This window comes from Polyodon spathula, chromosome 19 (genome assembly GCF_017654505.1).
Source record: "Polyodon spathula isolate WHYD16114869_AA chromosome 19, ASM1765450v1, whole genome shotgun sequence".
In the NCBI taxonomy this organism is placed as follows: Eukaryota; Metazoa; Chordata; class Actinopteri; order Acipenseriformes; family Polyodontidae; genus Polyodon; species Polyodon spathula.
Window position 1 is genome coordinate 2613270 of NC_054552.1, and position 16751 is coordinate 2630020.

A 16751-nucleotide genomic window follows, 5' to 3' on the forward strand; every position below is an offset into this window, starting at 1 on the left:
CTTTTGTTTTTTACAATCCAATGCAATATTTACTTGAGGCACTTTAAATGTAATTTTGGCTCTATATTTCACTTAACAAGCTGCGGCTCAGTCAGGACATTTTAACAGAGGTGGAAATGCCATGAAAATATAACACAGCGGCTTGGAAGTTGTAGTGTCTGGTGCTCTGAAGTCTGACCTAGATACAGTGAAACTGACATGCTGGGGGCGTATCATAAACACGCAAGACAGTTTCCCTTCTGATCCAAAAACAGACAGTGTTTAATCAACCATTTATTGCATTTGCTTAAGATCCCAGCTTTAGTCTCCTGGAATCCTACTTTGTAACTGCCATGTGTGTGGCTGGTTCTGGAAAAATTCAGAACACGGTGTATATCCTAAATCAAAATCTGTGACCGAGAGTAGGCTGCAGCCTAATACATTCCTCAGGACAGCCAGTACAAACGAGCTACTGACTTGAATGGTTGTTATTTCTCTAATACATCAAAGTCCCAAAAAACTTTAAAAAAAGGGCAAAATAAAACAAACAGCGACTGAACCACACACATGCATTTTATTAGATAAAAGGATAGTTTTTCATTTTTTTTTTATTAAGGCTTAGTTAATTCAGATTTGCATGTAATGAATACATGACAAAGAGAATTATCTTGCCTAGAAATGATCCTTGTGTTCTTGCATATCAAGTGTGCTCGGATATTGGCTATGGATAAAATTACATAAAACATCTATTAAAATGTTGAGGTTTCCTGTGCTAAAAGACCCAAGTGAGAACGTTGTTTGTTCTGATCTGATGCAATAAAATCTGTTTCTAAGGAGAGGTTTAACAAAAGCAGTTTTGATTTTGTTTGTTTAATATTTATAGACCATGGCTTAAAACATTTTATCATGCAAACAAAAGCCAGCCAACCCTTGAGATCTGAAGGCAGAGGCAGCGTCTAGACTGTTAGAGCAGCTTGCTCACCCAGTCTGAAGACTGACTTATTTTAAAATACTTCATTTTTCATTCCACATACTGAAGACCTTTATAAAATGTGCCATTGAAAACAACTGCTGTCCCAGAACAGCTGTAGCGACACAGCAATTCTCACGCTAAAATATTGCTTTAGATTTAAAAAACAGCATAAAACATAGATCTTATATTGTCTTTTTATTGAAAACTGCCCTTAGCAAGAGATTAAGAAAAAATATATTAAAAAAAAAAAAAAAAAAAAAAACACAACACTGTTTCAGATCAATTTGAGGTGATGTAAACTCCATGTTGGAATTGCCCCAAACTCCCAGCAGTTGACAGGGATTGATCAATACTTAAGATCTATATGTTGGTGAAAAATGAGATACCATGCAGTTAAAAAGTAGAAGGGTAAAATCCATTACACTTCGCTAAGGAAACCAGTAAAACATTACAGCACACCGTTCAGATTCTCCTGTATCAATGGTTTTATGACTAGGAGGAAATATCAATATCCTTATTGACTTCTTCCCCACACATTCTGAATTACTTTGTATTTTCAAAATCAGTGGTAAGATCTTTCAATATTGAATTTGTACTTCCTATGAGCCCTTCATTACCAACCTGTTTAAAGTTAGCAGATGAACTTCCGTCATTAGGTATGAAAAATACTGGAACGTGGCAATTTACACTTTAAAATAGTCAACAGACAGCCTTACTATATACTAATCAATACATGTTTACAAATGACAGAACTGTAAAGGCACACAACTGCAAGCACAGAATGTTACCGACAGTAAGAAGATTAAATAGTTGAGTTATGTGTTATTTCATTTTAAATACAAATGTAACAATAAGAGGTGTGCAATAATACTGTATAAAACTAAATAAAGTGCATTGAGATTTAATATATTTTTAGAAAACCTTATTTAAGGAGGTTCTAGATAAGTAGAGGGCTGTTACTCTACGTTTCATATGCTATTCCAAGTCAATTCCCTTCACTGAAGACATGATGGACAGTTCAAAATAGTTTTTTAAGCTACAATTTGATGTGGATCGTGCAGTTCCGATTCAGAATTTTAAAGTGTGCTACGCAGATAAACCTATAAAAAGGATCTCTGAAGAGACTATTTTAGAGGGCTTACGACAGCCAGTGTTATGATCTACAATTCACTTGAGTTGAGGCTGTCTGAAACATTTAGAAATAGGACGGACATACTGCTGTTTTGAAGGAGATGGATTTTTGTATTCGATTGCCAGAACAAAAAAAAGCAGGGAGATCAAGGCATCTGGAATTTCATCCTCTGGGTTGTTTGCCTAATAAAAAGGGTAAAGTCTCACCACACTGAGCCTTGACTGAACCCCAGAGTTTATTGAAGGAAATATCCCACAGCCATACCCTTTTGACCCTTTGTAGTATGTTCTGCACAAACATACCACTTCCGTGTTCTATGCAAAGCAATTCCATATCTGAATAAAAATCGCAACTACTAGACTTCAGTGTTTCATTGTGAAAATCGGTGAATAAATTACCCTTCTGAAAATATATAAACGATAAAAGAGCTTGCATCGTCGTCCCTCCAGACCCACCCACCCCACCTCACCTCTATAGAAGCACTGACTTTACATAAGCACTCCTGGGTGCTTTGAAAATGAACAGATTTTTGCAAAACCCAACCAATTGTCTCCTTTACCATTGCTGATTTCTGGAAGGTCAAATTTGGTGAAGTCCCACCACTGGAGCCTGTAAGTTGTATTGGCGATGTTACTGGCCACTGCTGACTGCCCATCTCCAATCACAGCACCTACAGAGAAAGAGACTGGTTTACTCCAATGAAAACAACAAACACTCAAGCACCTACCTTCCAATAGCCTATTACAGAATAACAGTTAGGGCTAAGGCTGAAATACATAGAATACTTTAAATGCATGAGTCTAACTAAAACTGCACAAAAATAAATAATGTTGTACATTTTATTGAACCAAGATCTAGATTAAAACACTGTCTGCTTTTAATCCCCCATAGACTATTTTCCCCAAGAAAAGTGTAATGAGATGCGTCATCTTGCTTATCAGCAGCCGGTTACAGAGGACACAAGTTGCAGTGCAACATTAAAAAGCAATCTCAATGTCAGGACGGAAAAAGCAAAACCAATGCAATGCATAAATATAGCACTGCACAAGGTCAGTGGCCTTTTATATTTTAGAATTCACTAGATCTGGTAATTGTGCTTTTGCACGTATTGTACATTTAAAGTAGGTGTAAAAAAAAAACTTTCAATCTGCTTGTGAAGCATGGAGCTGTCGGTTGGATCTTAATGCCATCCGGTTACAAAGCCGAGAACTGAAGATGCAGATCTAAAACTGCCATTAAAAGCACAGATTTCCACTTGGTGTTGATCGGACTAATCAACTAATTAATGCTAGTTGGTGGAACTAAGACGATTGCACAGCAGTTTCACCCATTCCAGGTTTAAACAGATTAGCCACAGCATGCAGGTAACAAGCTCAGGTACCTTCAAGGTTTAACACACAAAATCGTAATTAAAAACCATTAGAATGCTGTCCACTAGTTACTTAGCGGTTTCCCTGATCAGAAGATACAGTTTAATAAATGTATAGACGTTTTTGTTCAAAAGAGCCAACTTCACCGTTTCATTATGTTTAATATACCGTTGACAAGGGAAAGTGTGTTTGAAAACAGTGATGGTACCAACAGGCCTCTGTTGCCATGGTAACTACACATGTATTTCTATTTCAATCCATTAATGTGCTTTTGATGCGCTTTACTGCATAGCTAATGATGGAACAATCTACCCTTCCTTTCTATTTAAACCTTCAGACATCAGGGCATTGAGCATTTATCTACTTCCTTTATTCCATATTGTACTTTATCGAATTGTATTTCTTCTTAAACTGCAGTATTTAGGCCATGTCTGTTAGGTGTTATTTTCTGTAGAGGAATATATAGGTGAATGCAGTGAAAAATACATTATTATATAATAACCCTTTCAACAAAACAAATCATGTGTAATGGATGCACCAATCAGAGTTTTTGCATGTACAAATACGGGTTTCTGAACACTGCCTACTTGTACATTGAAAAGTACAGAAGCTCCCCTTACAAGCGATTTAAAGTCAAAACTGAGTCACCAGAAGACAACCTACCATAACAGCAGAATAAAAGCGGAAAAGCAAAAAAACTGACACTTTTCCATTCAATTAATATATTCAACTAAGTAAATGATAATAACACTGTATAACAATTGTTCCTGGGTAGTAAGTGTTATTTCCTAATTGCTTATGCCTCAAAAGTATAGAAAATGGCTATTATTCCCCACAAACTTTGCTTTTGTGACCAGGACAGTGATATTTCAAAATATCACTATTTCCAATGGGAATTTTTTTTTTATTACTTTAGTATAAATACATGTTAATTTGGATTCATATGTTGTTTTTTTCTGACTATGTGAATGAAAAGACACACATTTGCCCGTTTTCCCATTGAAAATAGTGATATTTTGAAATATCACTCTCCTGGTCACAAAAGCAAAGTTTGTGGGGAATAATAGCCATTTTCTATACTTTTGAGGCATAAGCAATTAGGAAATAACACTTACTACCCAGGAACAAAAATTGTGTTACATAGTGTTAACTGTTGAAGAGAAATGACTGCATGCATGATTATTAGTTACACCAATAGGACATCATTTTATCAGAAAATTCCAGACAGCACAGTTTTGAGTTAAGTCATAACTGAACCTTGAAAACAGCCACTGGCTCAGCGATTCATACTGTAGCCTTTAGCCTATTTCCATATTAATATACATGGCTTATAAATATGTACTGACCCTTTTAAAAGGACAAAATACAGAATCACAGAATGACAGAGGAAAAACTTCTCCCGATCTCTTTATATCCCATAACCCTTTGCATGCAGAGAAACCAACAGATAGAATAGAATATCTTTGATATAAGTGCATCAGTATAAATCAGCTTAAATGTGGACTGCTATATCGCAACAGTGTTGGTATTGTATTAGTGTTGAACAGTGAGTTAAGACAGAAAGTGATATCGTAGGAGTATGTTCTAAAGCGAAACTAATTTTACTAGTATCGTACTGATACAAGTGTGAATAAACCTACTGAAAGAGAATCCATATAGAAAACTAAATCAGACAAGATCGAACTCCTTTAAAACAAACAAATACAGGATGGAGGGTTAAAAATAAAATTTAAAAAAACTGTTCGGACAAAGTTTAGTGTCCAAAGCAATGGCATCAAGTACGTTTGACAGGCGCCCTTTTTTTGTTATTTCTTGAACAGCCAGGTTTCTCTGACAGATTGAAAAAGCAGTTACCCACGCGCAGCTAGGCAGCGTGACTGCTAGGAGATGGGCACACGGTAGCGGCTCCCAAAAACAGACTCCCATTTCACCTCTCTCTCCAACTCTCATCAAGTGCACAGCCACTGCGTCAATTCAGAAACTCTAAGCCAAGGCTCTCTGAGGAATCACCCTCCGACATCCATTCCCAACAACCATGCATGAGCTGACCGCAGCCATGGAAGAGGGAGGGGGGAATAAGGGAAAGGCTTCTCACTCCCAGTTGATTTTAAAATATATCTTTTTTTTCCCTCAACTTTACATTTTTGCCCTGTTATGTCATGTAAGAATTGTTTGGCACCCACCTTTGTGAAGTGTTTAGCCTCCAGTCTGCAAGTCGTAGATATACTAATTTATCAGACAGTGTGAAGAAATAGCAATTTGCATGGATTCCTAACAGCTAGGATTTTTTATTTTTATTTTATTTATTCTATGCCCATAAGGAAAAGGAGAAAGTATTATTTATTTTTTTTCATTTTTAAGTGGCATTTATGAAATACTGTATCACAGCATAGTTCACACAGTAAAGGATTACAGTAATCTCTAATTTACTAAAGGTGCTGCTACATGATGAACGAGTTGGACTTTCTGTTCAGGTACTGTCAAGTCTTCTTGGGATTAGAAACATATTTACTTTTAGTTCTGTTTTTTTTTTCCTGGCTTTTTTTAACTGGTATTGGGTTCTTTATAACCCTAATTCCATTTCCTAAGCAATTCCCTCACTCTCCAGACATTCCTGAGGGATGGATATTGCAGCCTCCCTAGAGGAAGTGCCTGCCAAATCTCCATCTAACAAGCCATAAAGCTACAGAAAGCAAGTTCTCTCACTACCAGAAACAAAAAAAACAAAACAAAAAAAAAATCACCCTCATCACACTGGAACAGGCTTGGAGTCAATTCCAATTTTTAAAATCCATTCCCAATTCAAGGGAATTGGAATTCGTATTTTAGTGACACAGTTGTTGCGACTATTCAACCGATTTCATCTGAAGCCAATTTAATTGACTAAGTGACTTCAATTCAAGTGATTTGTTGTTTTCGTGATTAACTGTTAACCAACTGCTGATGACAAACATTGTTATCTGACCTCATCCAAATCATTTGTCATCTTCAAATGTATTCCCAATGTCTGCCTTCAGCACACTTGGAAATATGCAGTACATATTTTAATACAAAGTAGCTTATTTAGAATGAAGGCATTTGTATACAGCTATAGCACAACGTCCTGCTTTATGCTGGATATGCACCAAATAAATAATGGAATATTACTATTGAAGACTAAGGGGAGGGGGTACAGTTATCTGCCACTATTCTAGCCTGTTAAGTGAAACAGGACAGTCAGATTACACCACCACATCCTGCTTTCCTTGTCATCAATGCCGTGTTGATGTGCACAAACTGGCCAATCTCACCAGTGCAGAAGAGGAAGCATTCAAATGAGCATCAGCAACAAAAAAGATACATTTCAACTTGTCACATCGGTTTAAGAGCGTGTCAACGACAACACTCCTCCTGTCATCTCTTCCACTCTTCACTGGTGTCCAATTTATTTTCGCCTGGATGTGGTTTTAGTTTTAATAGGTAGCAATGACGTGTTATCACATTGTTTCAGAATGCTTCAAAGCTAATTATAGAAAATGTCTGCATAAAACAATGTAAAAATGTAGTTTTGAAAAAAGTCCAATTTACTGCAATCCATTACTTCCCTCTCATCAGGGCTTAATTTGTTTACCTTCCATGTATGACTGACAAGGAGCAAAATGTGTCATCCAATTTGAGTGACAGACTCAAAAATATAGCTGATGTGTCAATACCTTTGACTGAGTCGACTTCAAACTGAAACCATGGGGTCATTTTAGCTTGTCAGCGTATTTCAGATTTATGGCATCTACAGAAAACTACATACAATGCCTTGCCTTCATATCAATGCAAATGTTAGGTTACAAGGTGAAATCCTTGGTTAAAACGTGTACAAAATTAAAGCATTCAAAGTGGGACATTATGGCATACATTTTGCATGAATAGTGGTATTTTCCACTCTTCAAAACAATAATCAGTTTAGAATCCATACATTAAAGAGATGTGTATAATTTTGCCTCACTGGAGAGCTGATGTCAGTATTCTAAAGTGCTTTAACTTTTTAAGTGCATTTCTGCTATACATTCAATTTCTACTTTTGTTGCAGGCTATAATGCTGCTGTGGTGTTTTTCATCATATCTTTACAGAACTTTTAAACATATACATATAAACATATACATGGCAGTGGGCTGGTGCTCTAGTTATCTGTTCTCTGTAATCTATAATCATTTGAACTGCAATGAAGTTCAGGTCTGTATTTGGACTGAGGTTGCTTTACCCTATAAAGCAATTGTTTTGTGTATTGTGTGTCTTTGTTCACAAGAATACACATGTTACAAACCCAAATACAGCGCAGTTTACCAGTAACAACATGCATCATTTGATCTTGTCTTCAGTGAACTGCAAGTTAATGACATACAGTAGCACAGACATTTGAAAACTACCTGTAATATAGTATCAGGCACATTTTGACATTTCTTGAGAAATGTATTGGAATGAGGTTCTAAAATGATGCCAGTACATGTCTATTGAAGCAGCCATATATGCTAGAGCTGAAGCAATGCAAAGTACGTGGAAAAGCCACCAGGGAAGAGGATTATTGCAGAAATAAAATCCAATTTGCAGTGAACAAAACTCAAACAGTAGCTCAGGTTCAGCACAATCCAGACAAATGCATCAGACACTGTGCAGATGCTAAGGTTGATTCCCTGCAACACATACAAAATAAAAATTAAAAAAAGTTGAACGGCTCTGCATTTTAAATTACTGTATGACTAAGTGGGAGGCATCAAGTTTGGCAATCTCAAAACTTGAGTCAAAACAGCACCATTTATCAACAAAGCTAATAACGCAAATATGAATGTAAGACTTTTGCCATTTTAAGTAGGCTTATTAATAGCAATAGGACTGAATTCAATTACTCGGTGCTGACAAATACAAGAACCAGCGGCTTCATTAAATGTGTTGCAAAGGCTGTCTACCCTTTTCTTAAGCATTCAAAATACAGCTATACTTCAGAAAGCTACAGGGGCACGATTCAGTTCTGAATACCAGCTAAAGGACAAAAATAATACATCTGCAAATCAATAAGCACACCCTTATTTAAAAACACTCAATACTCAGTAAAGGCAATTGACTTTGGTGACCTCTGGAACTCTGGAGAGCTGTGTTGTCAGTGCAACAGATAGTCCGACTTGTTAAGTGGGTAGATATACAGTGGCTGGACAGTATACTGGAAACCACTGCGGTGTACAGGCTTCTTGTTGCAGGTCATTTTCAGATACATGAACTGCCTCATTCATGTCCTACAGCTATAGTACAGAGAGGATACAAGACTAAATGACAAATGCATTGGCTTATTGGATTATACTTTCAAATCACTCAGACAAACCAAGAGAGATCCTGGTTAGGAAACACTCATTAGTAGAAGTTTAATAATTAGCGTTCCAAAAATAGCCAAAAAGCTACAGTTGGCATTTTTAGAATGAACCCTTAATAGATGTGTACACGTACATGCAGTCTGCGCTTCTAAGCCAGTCATTTGGCTGCTGTCAAAGAGTTGCTCCATTAATGTAAGTAGGTTCAAAAGCCAAGTTTCATGCTCTGAAAAGTCAGAAAAGATCCCCTTTAGGCTTTTATGAAAAAGCATAGAAAAAGGATAGGTGGGTATGTTTCTTCCTTCCATCCAAGAGAGTTAAAACCAAGCTAACCAAACATTAGTCGAGATAAAACCAGGTCTATAATAATCTCTCTAGGACAATGAGCAGACTAATGGATTTTCCATTAGGTTTTCTACATTAGACAAGCATGATCTGATCCTAGAATCATCCCATTCTGACGTTAACAAAGAGGAAAGTCACAACGACAAGGACGAATTCCCAAAACTGAAGAATCGCTTCAAAAGAAACACTGCAATCTCTACCACTACTGTTGGTAGGGACAATATACTTGAATTAAATCCAGAAACTATCAATTCAAATTACAATAAAACTGTAACTAGCAAACAGTGGTCTTGACAGTCATGTTGCCCTACTAAAACAACCATGATATTTACCATTGAACTTAACCTACAGAACAAAAAAATACAGTTGTGTACCAACTAAGAAGTCAGTATGTCAAAGTGTGCGGCATTTGTCAGCTGGAAACCAAAGTCACATGACCACAATCTTACGTGTACCCAAAGGGTGTCTAAGAAGTTTCCCTAAGATTGAAATTTATAACTGAATGGGATAGCTTAATAACAATTCCATAACACCTCACAGGGAGATTTTCTGCAAGCAAGATCAATACTGTATCCAGTCACAAGTTGGGAAAAGTCTTACAGAAATTGCAGTGAAATATTTACAGAGTATTTTTCAATCAACAGAAAGAATCGGTGTCATAGCTTCGGCATGTAAAGCCTTCTGCTCATGCACCAGGTCAGACAGCACAAGTGTAGGCGAATCTATCCCATACATCTCCGCTGATGATCAGCCTGAAGGGAGCACTTAACTGAGGGTAATTAATTCTTGCTGCTTGTTCAACTCTGACATCCAGACATCCAGCTGTACTTTTGTGCCACACTTGGGACTGCGATGACAACACCAAAAGTTTTGATTGACTGCTGGTCTTCACATAAAGGCAAGCCTGTCAGATCAGTATGTTCAGAACTAAGTCAGTCATCCATCTGTTTTGCTTAAAAAAAAAAAAGAGTCAGCTAATTAACCTGCAAAGCAGTTACGTTCCATTTAAAAAGGCTGTTATTCATGAAGAACAGATTTAGCTAATTACCCACATGTCAAAAAAACCCCAGCACTTTGAAGAGTGTAAATTCAAGTGAATTGTCATCCAGGCTTCCTTAACAAGCTTTCAAATATAAAATATGCCCATTGTGAGTCATTAGCGAGTTTAAGTGTTCAAGTTGGCTTGCAATAACGATTGGAATTAACACAGAGAGTAAGAGACTCCGAAGAGGGGTGCAACACTAACACAGTAGTGTTAGTGTTACACACTTTCTCCTGTGGAAATGCTTTAGAGCTAGTGTAGGTGGTCATTTCTTAGGAGATGCTAGTTTGCATCAAGTAATGTTTCTCCTTGGAGATTTAGAAGAATCCTGAGTGCAGATTCTATGAATTCATCAAAGAGAAACCCAGCCTGCGAGCTAAATTAAAAGGACAGAACTTTGATCTCGACAGAAGCTTGCAAAGAAGCTGGGAACACTGGACATAACTGGTATGTACAATGCTATTTACCTCTAAGGACTGCTTACTCTGTTACAACAGGGCTACTGTAGGAGGGTTGGATTGAAAACAAAGCTCTCTGATCTATAAGCTTTGATAAAACGTGTCATGCGTCCTTCTGTTCCATTTATAAAGTTTATTCACGAGTTAGATTAGTCTGGGAATGGTAGATTCCTAACTTTTTCAAGCAGGGAACACTTTGCATACCCATTTCTGGATGTCAGAACTGGATGCTTTTATAATCCTGGCAGTTCTTGTTACAACAGCTCATTTCATACACAGCTATGATCTTCAATGATTGAGCTCATCTAAAAATAAACTAGTGTGCCCCCCCCCCCAAAAAAAAACAAAAAAACAAAGCTGACTAACAGCTTTTCTTTGGGTATCAAACTGTTGTGAGATACAGTAGTGTAAGAGCCAGCTGGAGAGTTTTTTTTTATTTTTTATATCAATAGTGCTTTGGGCGTTCAGCTTTTATTGAAAAATGTCCCTTCAGGGGAAACACATTTATTAAAATGTATAAACCTCTGTATCTATCAAGCGGAGGGAAATGCTATATAAAACCAATCAGAGGAAACCCAAACGTTTATAACATGGAATCGACACTCTGCGCAAATCAATAATGCTTTGGGCATTTAGTTGCTGATGCAAACTATGAAAAAGTGTATTCTCAACCTGAATGGTTCCACACTTCCTTAGAGAAAAGCTGCTTATGCTTTGCCATTACTGCTAATGGATAACAGCAGGTTAAAAAGCCAGCCAACAGCGAGATATTCTGCTGAAAACAGACAATCTCAGTCACACTGTGGGTCTCGGTACACACAATTTTGCTCAGATTTCTCTCCAGTGCCTACATTTAGCTGTTTGGCTTGCTGCAGGTCAAGACAAAGGTTTAACAGTCAGAGAATTTGCGTAGGAACTGCTCCAGGGGTTTTTAACCTTTGGGGTCACCAGTTTACACGAAGCAAACTATTTCGAAGTATGGTCTCTAGAAAACTTTTAGCTGGTACACAATAAACACGCCTTGCCTTAAATGTGCTTAAATTAGAAACATATATTCTGTTTTTCTGGTGTAAGACATGTCAACATTTTATTTATTTATTAATTTACTGAAAGGTCAGTCCTTGTCTATCTGTGGGTCACTTTTGAGGAAGCAGGTCTATATTATTTGCCATTACACTGATTAGCACTCTCTCAAATGCTCATTTAAATTAGTATGTATTTTGTACATTAGATCTGCGCCAATATTTTTTTCTCAAGTATGAGGTGCAATCAACTGTGATGAATCTCTTCTGTCCGAAAAAATGCATCAATACATAAAACAAAACACAGTACTAAAAACATAGTACCTGGTAGGCACTGGGCAAATGTTGGACTTTGCGTTAACCAGGTAGCCACTCACGATTTTCGGGTAGATACGAAACAGGATCAAAAAATAATTACTAGCAGTCAAACTGATTGATTTAAATATGAAATATGCACAGATTTGTGTTTGACTATATCTGAAGATACTGTAAGTATCCCTTAACTATAAAAACAACTTTATAAAATGCATCACAAGCAGAAAACCAAAAAAGAAACAGTGCTCTAAAAAAGTCGGTATAGAGGCATGATGGTTTTTTCAGATTAATTCTCAACTGGCAGTGAAGCACTGGCAGGCAGATCACAGTAGTGTACGGACATGAAGAGGGATTCCATGAGGGACAGCCATTAGAGCCAACCCAGACCCTGACAGGCACACAGTCCTACTGCTGCCTTGCCCAGCCTGGCACAGAAACACACAAGGCAACCTTTCCACATGCTTCCCAGATGGCATGCAGCAGTGGAACATCAACTTAGCTGAGCTAAGTACTGCAGACATTACTGTATTAACAAAGCTTTAGTGTGAAATGAAAAACACCAAAGCATCATTCAATAACAAGAATACAAGGCTGCTATTTCAATGCTGCTTGAGCTCCAAGCAGCTACCTTAGCCATGAGTCAAATGTGAATGTCAGTTTCTGCCCTTTAAAGGAAGCATTCATTTCAAACCAAATACCCAGCTGCTGTGACTCTGTGCTCTCCAGCGTTAAGAGACAACATTGTTGAGGCACCTCATTACCAACCCATTATTAACTGACAGATAATTATCCTAACAATTCTATTACTGCCATTGTCAATTTTCTTGTTATGTAGAAATCACTGTGCTGCCTCATTTACTTAGTTGAAAGGCCAAAGTACTTAAAAACAGATAAGATTTAATAACCAGCACTGATTATAATATTCACCAGTTCTAAAATATGCTGTCGGACTTAGTTTTAAACCTGCACTTTTTTTAATGGCTTGCTGTTAATAGACGACAACTGCCCCCTGCAGGACAATATAAAACCACAATCCTGGTGAAAGACTTGGAAAACATTAGTAATCACTGTATTTAACTCCTACAAAATTGCACTCTCATTAAGGTTGCTGAAATAACAGACTACCTTTTTGAGACGTACGCAGTTTAAAGTACCCGTGTTTATTTCTTAAATCGTTTCTGTTATTATAACGTAAAATCTAATTTAAAACACAGTGCACAGTGAGTACAGACAGGTTTTTTTTTTTTTGTATCAATCTTAAGTCCATTTCACTTCCTTTTTTATTGTGCTTTTGAATGTTGCTGCTGCACTAAAGACAGACCTACCTTGATGCAGTAAACAAACATTTTCACATAAAATCTTCACAAAATTAGAGTAATGGCAATATCGAAGGCACAAGGACATATTTTCCGATATTTGTTTTTCGTGTTTGTTGATCAGATGTACGAGACAAGAGCTGTCAGAGTTAGAGTTAGGCTAACATGGTCGCCACCGTGCTGGACATTCAAGCCACAGTGAACATTTTGTGCCACATGCTCAGGGTGCCTGGGACGAACTTTTTTTTTTCTTCAGTTTTTTGTTTGGTTGCTTTTCTATATATGGCCATAACTCCTTTCTTTTTTATTAAATTTGTTCAGATTGAATAAAATCAGCTGGCCATGATAAAAAAATTTTAAAAACAAATGTTTTTTTTCTAAAAAGTGTCTCTTTCTGTGGTTTTTGTTATCTGTATTGAACAGGTCAAGTTTCAAACCATTTCACTTTTTTATGAAAGCCTAGTGTGTGCACATTCATTTCATGTATGACCTGTACCTGTAACCTTTACAGTTAGAGTTCTAGCCACAACTCTAACAGTAAAAAACAGGCAAAAATAGCTCAGACCTAAAGGATTAAAACAAACATCGACCCACCACCACTGTTGACTTCTCCAGGTGGATCAAGCTGAAAACACCTCTTGAGAATCAAATCCATTGATGGACTGTTCTTCAGTAAAGCATCGTAATATATCAAACTACCACAAGCCAAGGGCAACCTTTTAGAGGCGCATTGTGTTCGGCATGAGCGATTACAGATGCAATGAAATAAATTGAATTTTGGATATCTCTTACGTTCTTTTAATTCTCATATCCTCACTTCCTGTGTGGGTGGAGAGCAGTAAATTGGTCATTGTGGCTTGAATTTCCATTTAGATTGCCAGCATTAGAATTTTCGAAAGAATCTGACGCCTGACACAAACCAATCTACACTCTGCTGAGAACAGCATTCATCCTGTTGCAGATTTACACAAACACAGACAGTACCGTTCATAATTAGAAAAGCTGTTGCTTGGAGCCAGAGCATACAGGAAGCAGGGAGTATGGCAGCTGTTTGAAAGGCTGGGTGGCACAGCAGATGGAGGTACTGCTAACACTAGTTACTCATGTTTTTGTATTTTGCTATGTGTAAGTTCCTGTTATGTATTTTGACCAATGCCAAGTTCTCATAGGTGGACACTTTTACTAATGCAATAGTAAAATATTGTGACTAACACAGCTACACAAATCGTTTTCACAAATGTTTTCTCGTGACTCTACCTGCCAGGACCCTGTTAACAGAGGAGTGAGTTGCCAAGCCAGGCTGTCCCCTTTCATGGAAAATCCCAGCATACGGAAGATACTCTGGCAGCAAAAAACGCCTAGAAAATAGAAACAGATTTTAGACATAAAAACAAGTACCAACCACAAAACAAATGCACGAAAGCAGTTTAGTAAAGTAATTTAATCACAGATACAACGTCTCTAATACAGCAAGAATTCCCTGGCTGTCCACTGTACATGAAAACAAGCATGCTTACCGAGGAACAAAGCGCCCCAGTGAGGGGGCAGACATCCGGGCATTCCGTGGCGCTCTATGTCTGGCTCGCTCTCCATTATCCCTACAGCAGAAGTAAAGCAAAGGGTTAACCCAATCACCCACCTCTCTGGAAATGCTGCCCTGTTAAAAAAAAATGCTGTACTGCAGAATAATAAGTATTGGCCCTGCTTAACACACTGCGATAGTGATGCTCAAACGCAGAAGATTCACAGATTTATTATTTTTCTTTTACCATTATCTGATCTCAACTTTTTCTTTTAACAGGATGCTGAACTTTCCTCAACTTCACAAAAGCCCTTAAACTTTATCTACGGTAGAATTTGCAAGCAAAAGATAATGGAATTCGGTGGTAGCGGTTTTTAACTTAAGGCATCATAAATGATGCACAGAGTAAAAGTTAAATATACTTAGAAATGAATTCATACAATTTATGGCGAGAACAAGCCAAACATTTTTTAGCAATGTAAAAGTAACTTCATTAGCCGAATAAACCAACAGTAAGAGCATTTAAGTTGGCGACTGACAATGGCATTGTTACATACTAATAGGCTTGAAGACTTAAATCACTTCAGAAACACCTAATTAACCATACCACAGGGTTGTGAAAGGCCAATTGTGGCTTTAATACAGAGGTCATGATATATGGCTTCAAAACACATCATCTGTGTCCAAGAGGAGTGAAAAACTTGGAGAGGATGAGATGGGGACAGACAATTAGAAACGCTCTTAACAAAAAGGTACAGAGAAAAATTGGTAATAATTGGGCAAATCAATTATTTTTAGACATTAGGCGTCATTTCACAACAGAAATTACTAAACCAAGTGGATGACTCAATTAAGGGGGCCAGTCATCGACCCCTATTAGTACAGCTCAAAAACTGCAGTATTACTGTTCAAGAGGAAGATGAATAATCCAGGAGCTGTTCTCAATACTGTGTGGTAGCAGTTATGCAAAACATTTTTTAGCAGCTTCTGTTTTTTTTTTTTTATATACCCCCACAGGTCATATTCAGTTGCAAAGAAAGTATCATAATTTGAAGTACCAAAATTCTAAATGTAATGTTAGTTTGACATGCATGGCAGTTTTAGGTCTGCTTATGTGGTACTAACAGATGCATTATCTGCAGTTTTAACCATGCCAGGATGCAACACAAGAAACAAATCTAAAATGACCAAACCCAATGGCAAATAAGCCTTAAAATTCTTCAGCCCGCAGCCCCCACCACACACAGCTAATGCGTACCCACGAGACTGTAGAAAAACTTGCAATAAATAAGAGTGTCTTCAGGCAATTAAAAACAAAAATCAATAAAAACAAAAGCTTGGTGGAGACTGTAGAAGGGGTGATTTATTTTACTGTCAGAGCAATGTACTCCTTGACAAAGTGAGAAAATGCTTACTCTCTCAGTATTAAAAAGCTGCAATGATTAACAAAAAAAAAATCCCCCCCCCCCCCAAATTTTATCAATTATTGTATTATAAAGGGGTTGGCCAAGTCGGAACATATGCAATAGCCTGTGAACCCGTGATATGCAGTAATCATTCTCCCTGGCAAACTACTATCTGCTTACATTCACCTGATCTCACTGTGCATTTATAGGTCAGGGCTGGGGAAGTTACTATTTTCTTCTGGGTGTTCTTATAAATTAAGATCAATTTCACGTGTGTTCTCCAGGTCTGTTTCCAGGACACCACTCAAGTTCTTCATCTTCATGCAATCTACGTTTTTATCTTTGTTTTCCCAGATTTGTTTAACACTAGCGTCTCAAGTCTCAATATTTATTACCTTTTCATTCAAACAGTGCGTGACTATCATAATGGATAATAGCGGCAGGCTACTAACAAAACACTAAAGACCAAAAATCAGCCAGGCACTCAAGTGTTTGAAACAAACATGAAACAACAACATCAATCTCTTTTAAAACCTC

At 37.4% G+C, this 16751-nt stretch overlaps 1 protein-coding gene across 4 annotated transcripts in view; it reads right to left on the reverse strand.

The window, feature by feature from the left end:
• Positions 1-16751, reverse strand: part of LOC121294603 (activating molecule in BECN1-regulated autophagy protein 1-like) — a 73960-nt gene that overhangs the window by 30106 nt on the left and 27103 nt on the right. For all 4 annotated transcript variants that reach the window (XM_041218486.1, XM_041218485.1, XM_041218487.1 and 1 more), the window contains 3 exons: positions 14804-14884; positions 14544-14644; positions 2644-2754 (listed from right to left, as the gene is read on the reverse strand). In XM_041218486.1, coding sequence (XP_041074420.1) covers positions 2644-2754; positions 14544-14644; positions 14804-14884 — 293 coding nt within the window. The remainder of the gene's footprint in view (positions 1-2643; positions 2755-14543; positions 14645-14803; positions 14885-16751) is intronic.